Below are 14,231 nucleotides of genomic sequence, written 5' to 3'. Positions count from 1 at the left end.
GTTGCAAGTCTGCTTCCTGGTAAGGCACCAAGCCAACACCCCAGCTAGCTCAAGCCGTGCAGCACGGTTTGCACATCCCTTTCACTCTGATATCTCTCTTTGCAGGCCTGCAAATGTGTGATATGGTTCACTGTTGGGTGTACCACAGAAAAATAGAGAGCAGAGTGTAAGTAGAATTTCATTTTGAGGTATTATAACTATACAATTAAAAAAAACGCTATTATACAGACCTATTTCCATATACAAATCCAGTACATCCACATACTGTATATACATATTCTTATCTACATATACGGTATATGTATATTCATACACATATATAGTACAGCACACATATACTGCATATACATTGCCCTCCAAAAGTATTGGAATGGCAAGGTACATTCCTGTTTTTGTTGAGTATTCAAAATACGAGGACGAAATTTCAGAATAGCATCTTTATTTCAGGGTATCTACATCTAGATGCATGTCATACATAAAGCATATTTGACAATAAAGATGACCTTGACCTTGACCTTGACCTAGATGTGTTACACAACTCAGGACAGTGCTTCCTTTGGTTTGAAGCCACCAACTTTTCAAGTGAGCAAAAGTACTTGAACGGACAATATTAATTTAACTTCAAGAGAATAACATGTAATATTTTGTGGCTTAAGCCTTACTGGCAACAACTCTCTCAAGCCCTGTGAGCCATTGACTTCACCGGATTGTTGCCTTCTTCATTTGAAATGCTTTTCCTGGCCTTCAGTGCAGGCTCTTTCTGTTCTTGTTTGTTTCTCGAGGGTTTTTCCTTCAGTCTCCTCTTTGAGGTGAAATGCATCCGCGATTGGGTTAAAGTCTGGCGATTGACTTGGCCACTCACATGTTCGAGTATTTTTGCTCACTTGAAAAGTGGGTGGCATCGAATAAAATGTGCTCCGTCCTGACTTGTTTAACACATCGATATGTAAATAGCATGAAATAAAAGGTGGAGCCTTTGGCTTGATATAGATCTGAAACCTGAATGTCTTCTGGATACTGTACAACAAAAACAAAGGAATTAATCTTGTCGTTCCAATGCTTTTGGAGGAACTGTATCTGTCAATAAACATTTATGAAAGTTCTTTTCAAATCAACCTACAGGTACCGGTAATTAGTTAGACTGGTCTACTGTAATGTCTAAAACACAGGTCACAAACATGCTATCAGAATGACAGTCTGACAGAGCTGCTTTTACAGTAAGGGTCTCAATTCTTGTCTGCACTAACTGGTCAAAAAGGGGTTTGAGACAGACTCTCCCATGTGTGAAACAAACATGCCAGAAAATAAAATGGAGAAACTCCAAAGCACCCTATAAAGTTATTTGTTGTCTGAAAGCGCTGTTTCCATTTTAATAACATTTAAAGCCAGAATACCGATTGCTTTCTCCTAGGGTAAATTCTTGTTCTTGTTCTGTTCCTTTTTTGAACACATGAAGGACTCTACTTGCAAATCGCTCTGTCATCACTGGGTTCTTCCATCTCAAGTAAAAGTTCATGTTCACTGGCCTCTTCATCTGCGATGACCAGGTAGATGCGCCCAACAGACAGTCTGCTGTCAAATATTCTGGAAGGAAAGACAGAAGAGAGTTATGAAGTACCCGGAGATATTATACCTTATGCAATTCCTTGTCTTGTCCATTATAATACTATTATCATACTATTTTTAAAAAAATGTCTAGCAACAAATCTAGTAACATTATGTTGTGTTATTGGAGACGTCTGGAGCATTTGAAACTCCCTCCAGAGCAGGCAATGTTCAACCCTCCATGTCCAGAGTGCAAATGAATGAATGGCAAATTTCCATGACATCACAAAGTTCAGAATGGCTCACTCACAGACACAATTTCCGATATAGGCAGGTTAAAGCAGATTGACTAGGTTGTTTAATTTCACACTTAATAGGTGGGAAGGTACTCCAGAGACTCAAGTATTTGTATACAAGCAATTAAAAAGTAAATTATTTAAGCCAAAGCTTGGCCCTATACAATTTTGCTCTCGAGGAGTTGGCTGACATGTCTGACCAGATTGTATTTTGCTGTAGAACACTCGGCCATGTCGAACATGATACTATACAAAACGTTTGGGTTTGACATCAAAAGATGAAATTACATTTTCAGGTCAGCAAAAGTATTAGAACAGGTGGATTTCAAGAAGACCAAGTACATTAGAGCAAGTGTGGCATGGTGTGTGGTCTAAATTTGCATAGGGGCAGGCCAGAGTCAATTTTGGTATTTTCGCAGAATCGTGCAAGTGGGTACAGCATGGTGCATTTTTCACAGCTGCAGGCGTGAACACAGCTGACTTGATTCTCCGCCAAGCGATGAAGGTGTGTAACTGCAACATGTTTCTCCAGACTTGAAAGACTGCAGTTCATTGTGCTGTTGCCTTTATATGTTACATGATCGATCTATGCAAGCCCAGCTCATGATACTAATGAGCTTATACCTTTGAGATCATGACCAAATGCTTTACTTCTCTAAACTTTAGCGTTTCCATTAGTTTGATAAAGGTTATTCTTTGTCTCTTCAATCCATAAAACATTATCCTAGAAAGACTGAGGCGTGTCTTGTGCAAACATTAGATTGTGATGCTGTCACTCGTGCTCTCTGCAGGTTGTTACTGATGTCACGAACAGTTGTTTTAGGGTACTGCATTTCTTTACAGCGTTGTGTCATCAACAGCTGCAGTTTTCCTTGATCTACCTGTCTAACGTCCGCTACCTGTGAATTCTTTCTTCTTCGGGACATTCCAAATAGTTGTACAGTACTGGGTATGGACAAAGGTTGTGCAATGGGTCTGATTGATCTTCTCACACCTTCACAATTGCTTGTATTTTCATCCATAGACAGCCCTCTGGTATTCATCTTGGTTACCCTTTGAAGTATTAGAAATATAGTTTTCACAGTTAAAAACCCAAATGTGAAACCCCCACCCTTGTGACCCTTCAGGACGGATGGATGGATGAACGTTAAATATCCTGTCCTTGTGGTGTATTCGATTGAACATGATTTATAAATTATTGTATTCTGTCTGTTCTATTTGTATGCTAGCACTCCATACAAAACTGTCATGGATTTGTAGTTGTGCAGTACTTGGTAACCACATGTAATATAATCCTGTATACAGTCTCCATATTGTACTATATCATACTGTACTGTACTTCATTATCAAAGAAAGCATACTATTTGATTTTTTTTGTTCGTATAAATGATGCACGCGGGCTACCTTATGGGTATGATGGCCACGATGGAGATCAAGCTGGTTAGTATCAGGACAAAGCCAGGAAACCAACTAAAAGTCAATTGGTAAATCTTGGCGTAGAGCAAGTTAGTTCCCGCGCTGGACAATTTCAAAGACAGCTGCAGTGAAATAAGCACTTTACCTGCGAATGAGAGGAATATCCTTGAAATGAAACGATTACAGTACCATTTATAAATCAACAATACATTCTCATTCAACACTTCGCATGCAAAATCAAATCACATTGGATAACTTGCAGATACGCAGCAGTAAACAAGCAGTCAGGGGAACCTTAATTCATTCCGTTTCATGGGTATGTGCTCTAGTTGAAAGAAATACTTTTAAGTTATGTTCTGAAAAATTATTCAAAATGAAATGACGGGGAGAACATGCAAACTCCAGGCAAAAAATAATAAATAACTCACTGTATGAAGAACCATGCACTTGCTGGGACAGTAGAGAACATATCAATGGAACAGGCATCAGGGAGAAGAGTGCCAGAACACGGGCTAGAGAGAAAATCCCGGTGTTTATATTGGTGGACAAATCATGGTGAAATATTTTTTTAAACGTGATCCCAGAATAATTTACCAATGAAGAACATGTATGTAGTTGTGGCAAAAGCCATTGGAAGCATCCCAGCGGCATTGGAGAGCAGGCCAATAGTGATCAGAGAGCTATCACTGAGCCACCTTGATAAAATGACGGAACTCAGGAAACTTGAGATTGTAATCAGGAAGCCAGACGCATTCCCGTAGCTAACCTGCAGGAGCCACACGTGTCATAGTTAGAACAAGCACAAATAATTGTGTTGAATCTGACCATTCCCATCAAAATCAGCCGATGCCCGATTTTCAAGTGTCTCTGAAAGATCATCCTCACCTCATAGGCTGTGCGGGGGGTCTGGGAGAAACTACTCAGAGAAAACTAATTTTCATTTCGGATGTAACGTGAATTTAATGTCATACAATGTGCTTCCTATTAGCATTGACTAATGAGATGAGATGATTTATTTTTGAGCACAAACATTAACACTGCAAAAGCCAGCGGGAAGGAAGTTCCAAATCGACTCACCTGTGTCACATTCCAGTGAAGAGGCTCCATTAACTGAAATAAGACCAGAATGTTTCTCGTTGAAGAATCTACAGCATTGTAGAGTAGTCCTGACATCCACAGCAGTATTATGTTGACGACTTTGTGTGGATGGTCACATGTGGTGTCGTCGTTGGCTTTCATCAATGTCTTGTTATCACACAATGCTCCCGCCTGCATGGAATTTGTTTTTATTTCATTGTCAATTATGCGAAGATTTGAATGGCGTAGAAAACGGAATGCAATGTGACTGGTAGAAAACACACTTGTAAAACAGGAGATTCATTTTCATAGCTCTATTTTTTTAAAATGCACAGTAATACCTCTTGTGGGGGTGACTCCTGGCACTTGTGTGGCTTTTTTTTTTTTTAATGGGTTGTTACAATCATCATTCAAACTAATTTGCCAAACACAAATTGTTGCCATTAACTGAAACTAAAAGGCACAGTATTTGTCAAGCTGTACAAAATCAACAGGTGACATTGCCGTCTGATGTCTTTGTGATAGTAAAAGTCAGCATTTTGGGCAACTTATTTTTGAGGCCAGTGAATGAGCAACAAAACACTCGCCTGTAGGAAGAAGATCACGTAGATCATGCAGGACCCATGAAACAGAACACATATCAGCAAGGTGACAACACCCGGTCTCAGGTTTGTACTGGAGACATTGTACAAGTGTCCTGCCGTCATACAGCCCACAACACCAGATAGTCCACTGATAAGCTCTGCTCTCATCAATACTTTGGATCTATCCTGACTTGTAGAGCCAAGAGACAGCAGTGTCATGATGCCACTCCAGAACACAGTGGAGCCCCCACACAACGCAGTGATGATCACCTCCACCCACAAGATTTTGACAGGCCAGTCCAGTATCAGCATGAATAGCACCACAAGCCGGGACAGCATGAGGCCCAGCAGTGGGAGCATAATCAGGCTTTTCCTCCAGCCCATGTCCCCGAGCCATGCCACAAAAAAGCCAGGAAGGATGGGAACCAGTTGACTCAGGACTCTGTAAGTCATGAAGAAGCTGGACACAGAGACCTGCCAGCTGTCCTCCAAACGGGATAGGTTGGTATCCGATTGGCTTGTAGCATTAACATATCGTTCCTTCATCACCATAGGAAGAACGGTCAAGAAGAACGCATTCCCCAACTGAACACCCGCTGCCACGAGCTGGATGCTCCATAGCAAGTGGTCTCTGTGCATATCTGTAAGTGAATGAGACAAATGTTGTGTGAACTGCACCTTTGTCAACGCCTGCGTAAAGATCCACCTGTCATGTTCCAACACTGGCTCCGAGACTGGTGGCGTAGCATATCATGTACCTTTTGTCTACTTAAACACACATTCACATGCCATGAGTAAGCATATAGGATAAACACAAATATTTAATTACATTATACAGTATTTGATTTTTTTTAGGTATCTGTACTTTTTACTGTACTATTTATTTTTCTGATGGTTTTTTACTGTACTCGCTACATTTGAAAATGGGTATTTGTACTCCTTTCATTAGGTTTGTTAGTCTTTTCAACATGATGACGACGTAAAAAAGACAACATTTAAAAAAAAACAAGCACTGCAACATGGAGGACCGTGATAGAAGAGGCATTAAGTAGGACGGTCACACATTCAGAGAAGCAAGATATTCCTCATTCATGCCCTGATTTAAGATATTTGATGTTTAACACACGCTCTAACAGCCATTTAAAACAATTAAATTCTTTTTGAACATGTTGGAATGTGTTATTCCAAGCTGCCATTGACTGCATATACAGTCACTGCAAAGATGATCAATCATACACATAGCAGATAAGGCAGACAGGCAGGTATGCCGACAAAACATTGAGCAAAACATTTTCATTGAGAGATGACACTACTTCAGGGAAAGAGAGAATCATGGAGGACTTGGAAACCGTATTTGAGCTCAAGAACGGGTTAGTTGTATTTGTATCTCAAGTCAATTTCAAAGTAAAATTCCATTAAACTCGCCAACAAGTGCAAACGCTCCATGTTTATTGTTTTCAGTTACCCGGAAGATGACCCGAAAGTACATGAAGCGCATTTAAATAAAAAAAAATAAAAAAAAGACCCCTTGCAAAAAAGTGCGTTATCTCACAATCTTTGCGAGTGAATGCAAAACTTTTCGAGGGAACGCATTTTTTTCCTTCTCTGTCACCTTAGTGGCTCCGTAGAAAATCATTAAAAAGGAAACAAAGATTAACTCTGTTCAGTCATTACAAAAAAAAAATCTGCTAGAGTATGTAAATGTATTTGCACGACTGTACATTATCTGCAGTTTTAGTTCTGCATAAGTCTCTTGGAGTGGAGAACTTTTCGAGTTGGTATTCACCACCCTACACACAGATGCCACCTTTACAATAAATGTCAAAACATTCTTGAATTTTATTGATGCAACAGATGTAGATACAACGAGGCTATTTAATAAAAATCAAAGTGGTCTGCGGCCCCCATTCCCCAGCCACTGCCGGTCCCAAACCATATAAAAATTTTAAAAAAAAGCACGTAATGGCTGTTCAGCAGTCTTTAATTTTGAGATGGGTTAGTGTTGGATTCAAAAACTGTCAGAAAAAAAAAGCTAAAATTATTTTTGTGTTAAGTCCAAGCTGATATTCAGGAATGTCATTTTGCTTAAAACTCAAAAGAATTTGTCTGCTTTCATGGAAGATGAAGGAAATTGTCAAGTATAAACGAATAAGAGCCTGAAATTAGTGTATTTTTTTTTCGACAATTCAAAACATGTCCATCCTTATCCTTTTCCATGAGTGCAAGAAATCAACACACTTATTCCTGAATAATTCTCTTAATTTGACACATTTGTTCATCTGCACAACAATAAAATCCGCATTTGTGACCTGATAAGTGAATAAACCCAGACATTTTTCTAATGAAAGCCATTTTTATTGGTTGTAGTCAAACAGCTACAGATGCTCTAAACGGCATGGAGGGCCTTCCAGCGGGACAGAGGACCTTTACTGGGGATGTATTTCACCCCACAGCCATCAGGAATGACACGCTTTTCAGCCATCATCTCATCGAAGTCGCAGGCATTGAACTTGGTGAAGCCATATTTCTTGGAGATATGGATCTGAAGAGAGAAGAAAAAGACAGCAATGACCTCAAAATCCTGAAGAATAGCATCTAAAAATTGCTTTGTCTCAGTGGTCCCTTTAAAGAATTCAGCACCTCATAGCTGAGGACATACACAAACCAACGAGTTGCTCTTTGCAGCCTTTGTACACCAGATATGCACTGCAGCAAGACCAGTCTTAATAAGCTGCATTATTCTATGATAAATGTATAGTACAAGAGATGAGTGCGCTCACGCAACAACTGACTTGAATACAGTGACATATGTATACCTTCTGGCGGCCGGGGAACTTGAACTTGGCTCTACGCAAGGCTTCGACCACATGCTCCTTGTTCTGGGCCTTGGTACGCACAGACATGATCACCTGCCCAATGTGCACTCGGGCCACAGTGCCCTGTGGCTTCCCAAAAGCACCACGCATTCCTGTCTGGAGCCTAAAAGCAGAAAGGGGCCAATTCAGCTTTGGGGTTATTTGAGATCAACAATACATCGGAATATCACTCACCTGTCAGCTCCAGCGCAGGATAACATTTTGTTGATGCGGATGACGTGGAAAGGATGCAGACGCATGCGGATGTGGAAACCATCCTTACCGCAGGTCTTCACCATGTACTTGTTAGCACAGATACGGGCCGCCTCCAGAGCTGCAAGAACACAGCCCACCCAAGTGGCAGGAAAGATATTGCCTCAACTTAAGGCACAAGCACTGACTGAGGAAAACTGGAAATCCCCAAAAGCCACAAATCACTCATTAATGATAGTGACACTGACTGTTTTGGGAAGAGGAGGACATTCATTGAGGCAATGCTCACTTTTGAGCAAGCTGTCGCTTAAGGGAGTTGATGCAAGCAAACCAGGGCAGTCTCTCCATTTGCAGGTGAGTGGTTTCACATTTTTGGCCAATCAACTCATGCTAAACTTTGATGTTCGCGTTAGCGACTCAATATATTCCGTATCCAGGTGAGGGAAGGAAGCAAAAAGGCCTGACCGTTTCTCACCTTCCGAAGAGAGCTGCTCGTATTCATCGGAGACCATGTGGCCGCACAGGGGAAACTCATCCACCTTGGCCTTCTTCCTGCCCAAGTCAAAGATCCCGATTTTGGGATCTTAAAGAAAAAAAAAAAAAAAAGATTAATAATGTGTAGCATTTTGTATGACAAGATTATCATTAGCTGCGGAAATGTTAATTTTTCTACAATATATTTTCTCTGAACATGTCTCAATGATCCCTTAGAGAACTCAGCACCTCACAGCTGAGAACATACACTCACCAAAGATTTTATGTCCGCAGCCTTTGCACACCAGAAATGCACCACAGCAAGTCTAGTCGGCTTAATAAACTGCAGAGTGGGCTGTCAGCCCACTGTATTCAAGAGCAACCCTGACAATCAGTTAAGCCTAAAAAATCTTGAAAAATAATCCAATTGTTAATTTTATTTTTTGACATTCAGATTGCAGTTTGATAAGCAATTATTTTATCATGGTCCTCTTCCATGAAAGGCAGTTAATTTAACTAATGGCACTTCAGATGTTAGCATACATACTACTTTATATAGTCTTTCATGCACTCACTGACAACTTTAAAATATTCTACAAATCAAATATGAAAAAAATCTTTAAGTCATACAACAGATAACCACAAATGAAAACAAATCTGTGGCTTTATCACTACATAACATTTCATGTCACTTGACACAATGACATGCAAACGTGGCCTGTAGTTATACAGAGACTATATATAACAAATAAATATGCATTGAGATACAGTACATATTTTTTTAAAAAGCATACTGCGGAAACAAAGTAAAACAGAGCTTTTGGGTTTCACGGTTTCCAAAATTGCAGCCTTTGCGATTTGAAAATTGCATTTTACTTCAGTGCGATGTCTACTTGATGTGGATGAATTATTCAGCCCTTCAATCAACAATATTCACTTTTAAAGGAGGAGAAAGTGTACCACTCACCAGGCACACCCCGACAGAAGCGGGACTTTGGGTAAGGCTTGTTCTTGCAGTACCTGTAGCTGTGGAGAAGGCATTGGACAAATGGATCGTCATGGATCGACATTTAAAAGACAGATTCAACAGGCAAATGCGGGCAAAATAATTATTTAATAAGAAATTAATCTGAACAATTTACAGGATTTCCAAAAACCCTTGTACATCGTCATTTGTCTATTTCAGACCAAATCTAGTCTCCGCATACATAAGTACCACAAGGAGAGCGAAGCTTTTATTTTTTTCTTAAATACTTTTTCTTGTTGAGAAACAAAAGTTAGACGCTGTTCTAAATTCAGGGCTATCCGTTCATTTTACGTTAGATCTTTTACTCAATAAGACATAAAATGTCAACAAAAGTACCACAGTGATATAAAATAACGCTGATGCATATTCGTACATTCAAGTAAGCATGGCAGTGCACGCTTCAAACTCCAATAAGCGCCGTACAGTCTCACACCGGTATGTTAGCTTAACGCTAGCTTTGGGCTAGGTGACGCCAGTTTAATCGGTTTCTATAAAGCGACAGCCACAAAATGATAACGTGATACAAACACAAGAGCCACTGCAACGAAACAGTTCAAAATCAAGTGAGGATTTTCAGGAAGACGAGGATCCAGCAGCATTTAAGACATAAGGCCCGTGAGCAAGCACAGTCCACATGTTGCAGGGTGGAAGCCGCTGCCATTTTACTGTGCCTGCCTGGCCGTGGCCCTGACACGTAAAAAGAGACAACTTACCAGCGGGCTGGACGACGGCCCATGGTTGCAATCTGGAAATTAACAAACAAATAAATGTTATATGTATGATGTTGGCCGCTGTGCTTCGAAAAGCACTGAAATTTCTCCAATTTGCTCTTGAGTCAAAGAAAATGCGACGCGACACGCACTCACCGAATGGAGGAAAGGAAGTTAAATCTACTTCCGGCTCGTCATATGTTCATGAAAGTTGCCAATATTTTTCTTAATTTCACATCCTTAGTCTCTGACACAAAAAAAAAAACGTAATTCTTTATCGGGACTTGATTCGAACGTTTGACTTAAACAAGTTTTAGAAAAAAATCTACTGCGCTAAATGTGTTTGAGGTCGATCGTCTTTTTTCAAATGAATTCTGGGATGTGTAGTTTTAATTCAGCAAGTCGTCGTCGTCGGCGAAGTTCATTACTCAATAATGACGAAATAATTTATATTGTTTTGGTGCATTTAATTTCTGAATTGATTCGGCTTCATTTGTTACACAGGTTATAATCCCCGTGGAATTTGAATTCTTTTACATTAATCGAGAGGATTTTTCCAAACAAAATTTATAAATACAGTGTATAATTTGTCATTCTTATACATAAAGTAAAGTACAGTACAGTACATGAAAGCAGGAGCGATTCTAGGTTTTGAGGTGTTCACAGGTTCTGTGCCAGACTTCATGGCGGTTTAGGGGCCCTCATTTTGCTGCTAAAAACACACAGACACATGCGCACACTATATACTTGCATTGGTATTGTCCAGATACCATTTTTTTTTTGTTTGTTCAATTTTGGCACCGTGTCATTTTGATTATGAGGATAATCTGTGTAGAAACTGAATGGACGGAAAATTGTGAAAACTTCACTGTATTGTATTAACGTCTTGCAACTTCTTCCGATGTCCCTATTCATCGTAGAGGATGGGTGTCTACAAGATGTCCAGCAAGGGGCAGTATTGTACCATGGAATTGGAGTACTGTTTCTTTTCTTCTTTGTGCCCCACACTGAGAAGCAATGATTTCATCTTGAACTCTTGTTAATGCAAAACAACAGAAGGAATGCGAGGAATACCAAATCTGAAATGTGCTTTGAAATTACTCTACCGAACACAAAGTTCTGTCTCTGCATGATTATGATGCATTGATTATGCTTGCCCAGATGTCATACTCTGTTTGCTATTGAATTACCGGTTGTAGCTTTGTGGTGCTTCTACACATACCTTTAATGTTCTGTAGTTTGCTGGTAAACACCAAGTAAATCTGTGTCGGCTGTGGAGGAACATTATTACTGGATCAATGAGTCACAACTCTTATTTTAATCTCCATCATGGGCTGCCACTGAGTGAACTCTGACTGGGATTCCTGTGGAGTCTCATGTGAAGGTCATCTATCAGCTTTGGGACACTGCCATATCTTGTCTAATCCTGTTTTGTCTGAAACTCTCCAGACTTTCCTATGTCTGACGGGCAAGGATGACATTCTGAAGCATTCAAGGGAGCAAACACCAAAAGTATTCCTTCAGTAAGCTTTTGATTCTGGTGAGCTGCAGCGACGGGGAAACACACAGACACACATTTCTGGGTGTGGCTGATAACACCTCATGTGAAAACGGAAATGGGTGCAGTTCGTGTGATCTTTCCTGGGGTGTTGTTTGCAGGGAACAAGGTAAGCAGAAGGGTCAAGGTCAATTCCGGCTTACAAGAGCCAAAGAAAAAAAAAATCTGAGCATTCGATGTATTTGTCCAGGAGGTTCTAAGTAGAGGAGGATTGAAATGGTGTACCAGGGCCCCATGCCTGAGGGACCTTAGGCTTTTGTAACATTTTAAAGATTTCTTTCTATTATTTCCATATGTCAGTCAGAAAAAATAATGTCTTAAATATCAAGGTAAATTACATTTCGCTGTTGAAAGTCTATTAATTAGATTTTTACAATTAAATTAATAGTTTGGGAGTACCCTCAACAGCCACCTTGCAAAATGCCAGCTACCCTCATTGCATTACTCTATGTGCAATAAAATCTACAAGCATTAAAAAAATACAATAAAATTACTTAATTTGAATTTAATACACACTTAAAAGTGTCTTATTTGAATTCCAATTTTCAAGAGTTTGTATTCGAATGAATTTCAATTCAATTATTGTTTATTGTCCTGGCTAAAATGATAAAAAGAATAATAAAAGAAAACGTAACGTGAAATAATATCCAAAATACAAAATAAGCAAGAAATAAAAACAACAGAAATAAACCTTTTTCTCATATTCGGATCAAAATCAAGTTAATGGCATAATTGCCCTCGTTACTAGCTATTACAGTGCTCTGATTTTTTTTTAAAGGGCCTTGCACATTTATTTAACAGGAGCTTTAGTAATTGTAAGTAACCTGTAGGAAGCAAATTATACAGTAATAGTTTTCTTTTAGTCTACTGGGATCATTAATAGGCATTCCTTTTGATATTCGATACTATGAGCTGGAACTTCAAACAATGCAATTCACAAACCATTTAAACATCTTCAGGATAAATTGCAGTGTGTGCGTATTGAGGAGGAGCGGGGGGATTTTAGGATGAAGTGGGGGCCCAGAATTTGGTGCAACAACCCATGTGTGCCTTTTGTGTAAGAACACTAAAAAGATTAAAAACAGCTCAGCTGGAGAATCCGCAAGGGGTCAATTGCCCCATTTCTTTGTAGTGAACAAATACCAAATTTAGAAAAAAATATTTGATGACTTCAGGCCTGCAGTCAAAACGAGGTTAGAAGAGAACAGTAGAAACACATTGTGTGCTTGTAAGACACAACTGACAGTATATGGGAAAACTATGTTGTTCACTAATATCACGAACAGCACTAACATAAACAGAGAAAGAATTGTTTTCTATGATTGATGAAATGATGAAATTACTCATAAACACTTATTTTATTTATATTATTCAGGATTAAGTTCCAGATGGTGAGTCGTTTACTTGCCTGACTTCCTCTTGAAGTACTGCATGACCAAGACCATGGGACTATTGAAGCCTTGGTCACCAAGCCCTGAATGTCCCTGTTGGGGGGTCCTGCATAGGGCTGGACCCACCTCATTTTTCCCCAGGTGGTCATGAATTTGCATAAATATATCATGTAGACTGGATGCTTTTCACCATCTGGAATGGGCTCCAGCTTCCTCCTGACAAAGGGACAGAAAATGGATGGATGGCAATAGTTCAGTATGTTCATGATTAAGCTTTAGAGTCAGTGGACAAGGGTTATATCAAGCTAGGATCTGTTTTCATTTCAGCATGATTATTTACAAACTGCACAACTAGGAGAAAGGTGGATAGACAACTTGAAAGTCCTTTTTGTATTTGGATCCTTGTTTAACCCATGACTCTTGGAGACTATAGGGGAGCTTTTCAACTATCGGGTTTATTTCCCGAGACGTGTCCAGGAAACTAGGACCCGGCAAATCGCTTTTGTCTTTCGCATATTGCAATTCGAGAAGAAGATCTGCCAACTCCTGCAATAGATTTGAGTTTTCTGAGAGATCTTAGGAAATGTTTCCAAGCGTTCAAAAGAGGGATGCCTCAATTTCCTCTGGCGAACCATAGTTTTTGTCTAAGCATTGTCATAAGAGCTCAAGGCCATCTTCTGGGTTGTTCACATGAACTGCTCTGATGTTTTTAGTATGTCAGGACGCACTAAGAAGGCTGCTCGGACTGACATATCACTTCGAGGGGTTTGTGATGTTGTAGGCTGACGGTAGGGCCTGCATGAGTTAACATCATTACACGAGGGTCGATTCGGTTCGTTGAATGCAGGGTCAACATGACGCTTGTCTAGACATACTGTAGGGATTGCTTCACTTGGCCGTTTTGGTATGGGGTTGGATGGTACTAACCTGCTGCTCAGTGTCAACCTTGTCTTCCACTTTAGAATCTCGTTCTTGAAAATGCATGTCCACAAATTCTCATGCACATCTAAAAGGAGGAGGTGTTGTACCTGGGATGCCTGGTTTCATGAGATTAGTGGGCTGAAGTATCTCTTCAGCTGCAGCCT

The 14,231-nt window shown here is 39.9% G+C and overlaps 2 protein-coding genes across 2 annotated transcripts; both read right to left on the bottom strand.

Moving 5' to 3' along the window:
• Positions 1-446: 446 nt before the first annotated feature.
• LOC109528622 (thymic stromal cotransporter homolog) lies at positions 447-4,918 on the bottom strand. Its single transcript, XM_019891473.1, has 4 exons — positions 3,852-4,918; positions 3,686-3,769; positions 3,246-3,402; positions 447-1,584 (listed from the first exon to the last, which is right to left on the bottom strand). Exons 1-4 carry the CDS (start codon positions 3,895-3,897, stop codon positions 1,461-1,463), a joined length of 411 nt encoding a protein of 136 aa, XP_019747032.1. The 5' UTR covers positions 3,898-4,918; the 3' UTR covers positions 447-1,460.
• Positions 4,919-7,251: 2,333 nt separating this feature from the next.
• Positions 7,252-10,331, bottom strand: rpl10 (ribosomal protein L10). The gene is made up of 6 exons (XM_019891468.1): positions 10,201-10,331; positions 9,428-9,486; positions 8,462-8,569; positions 7,969-8,107; positions 7,735-7,897; positions 7,252-7,460 (listed from the first exon to the last, which is right to left on the bottom strand). The coding sequence occupies exons 1-6, from the start codon at positions 10,221-10,223 to the stop codon at positions 7,305-7,307; spliced, it is 648 nt and encodes a 215-aa protein (XP_019747027.1). The 5' UTR covers positions 10,224-10,331; the 3' UTR covers positions 7,252-7,304.
• Between the last annotated feature and the right edge of the window lie 3,900 nt (positions 10,332-14,231).

The sequence above is a fragment of the Hippocampus comes genome, unplaced genomic scaffold, assembly GCF_001891065.2.
Source record: "Hippocampus comes isolate QL1 unplaced genomic scaffold, H_comes_QL1_v1.1 scaffold174, whole genome shotgun sequence".
Classification (NCBI taxonomy): Eukaryota; Metazoa; Chordata; class Actinopteri; order Syngnathiformes; family Syngnathidae; genus Hippocampus; species Hippocampus comes.
This window is presented reverse-complemented; position numbering and strand designations above follow the sequence as displayed.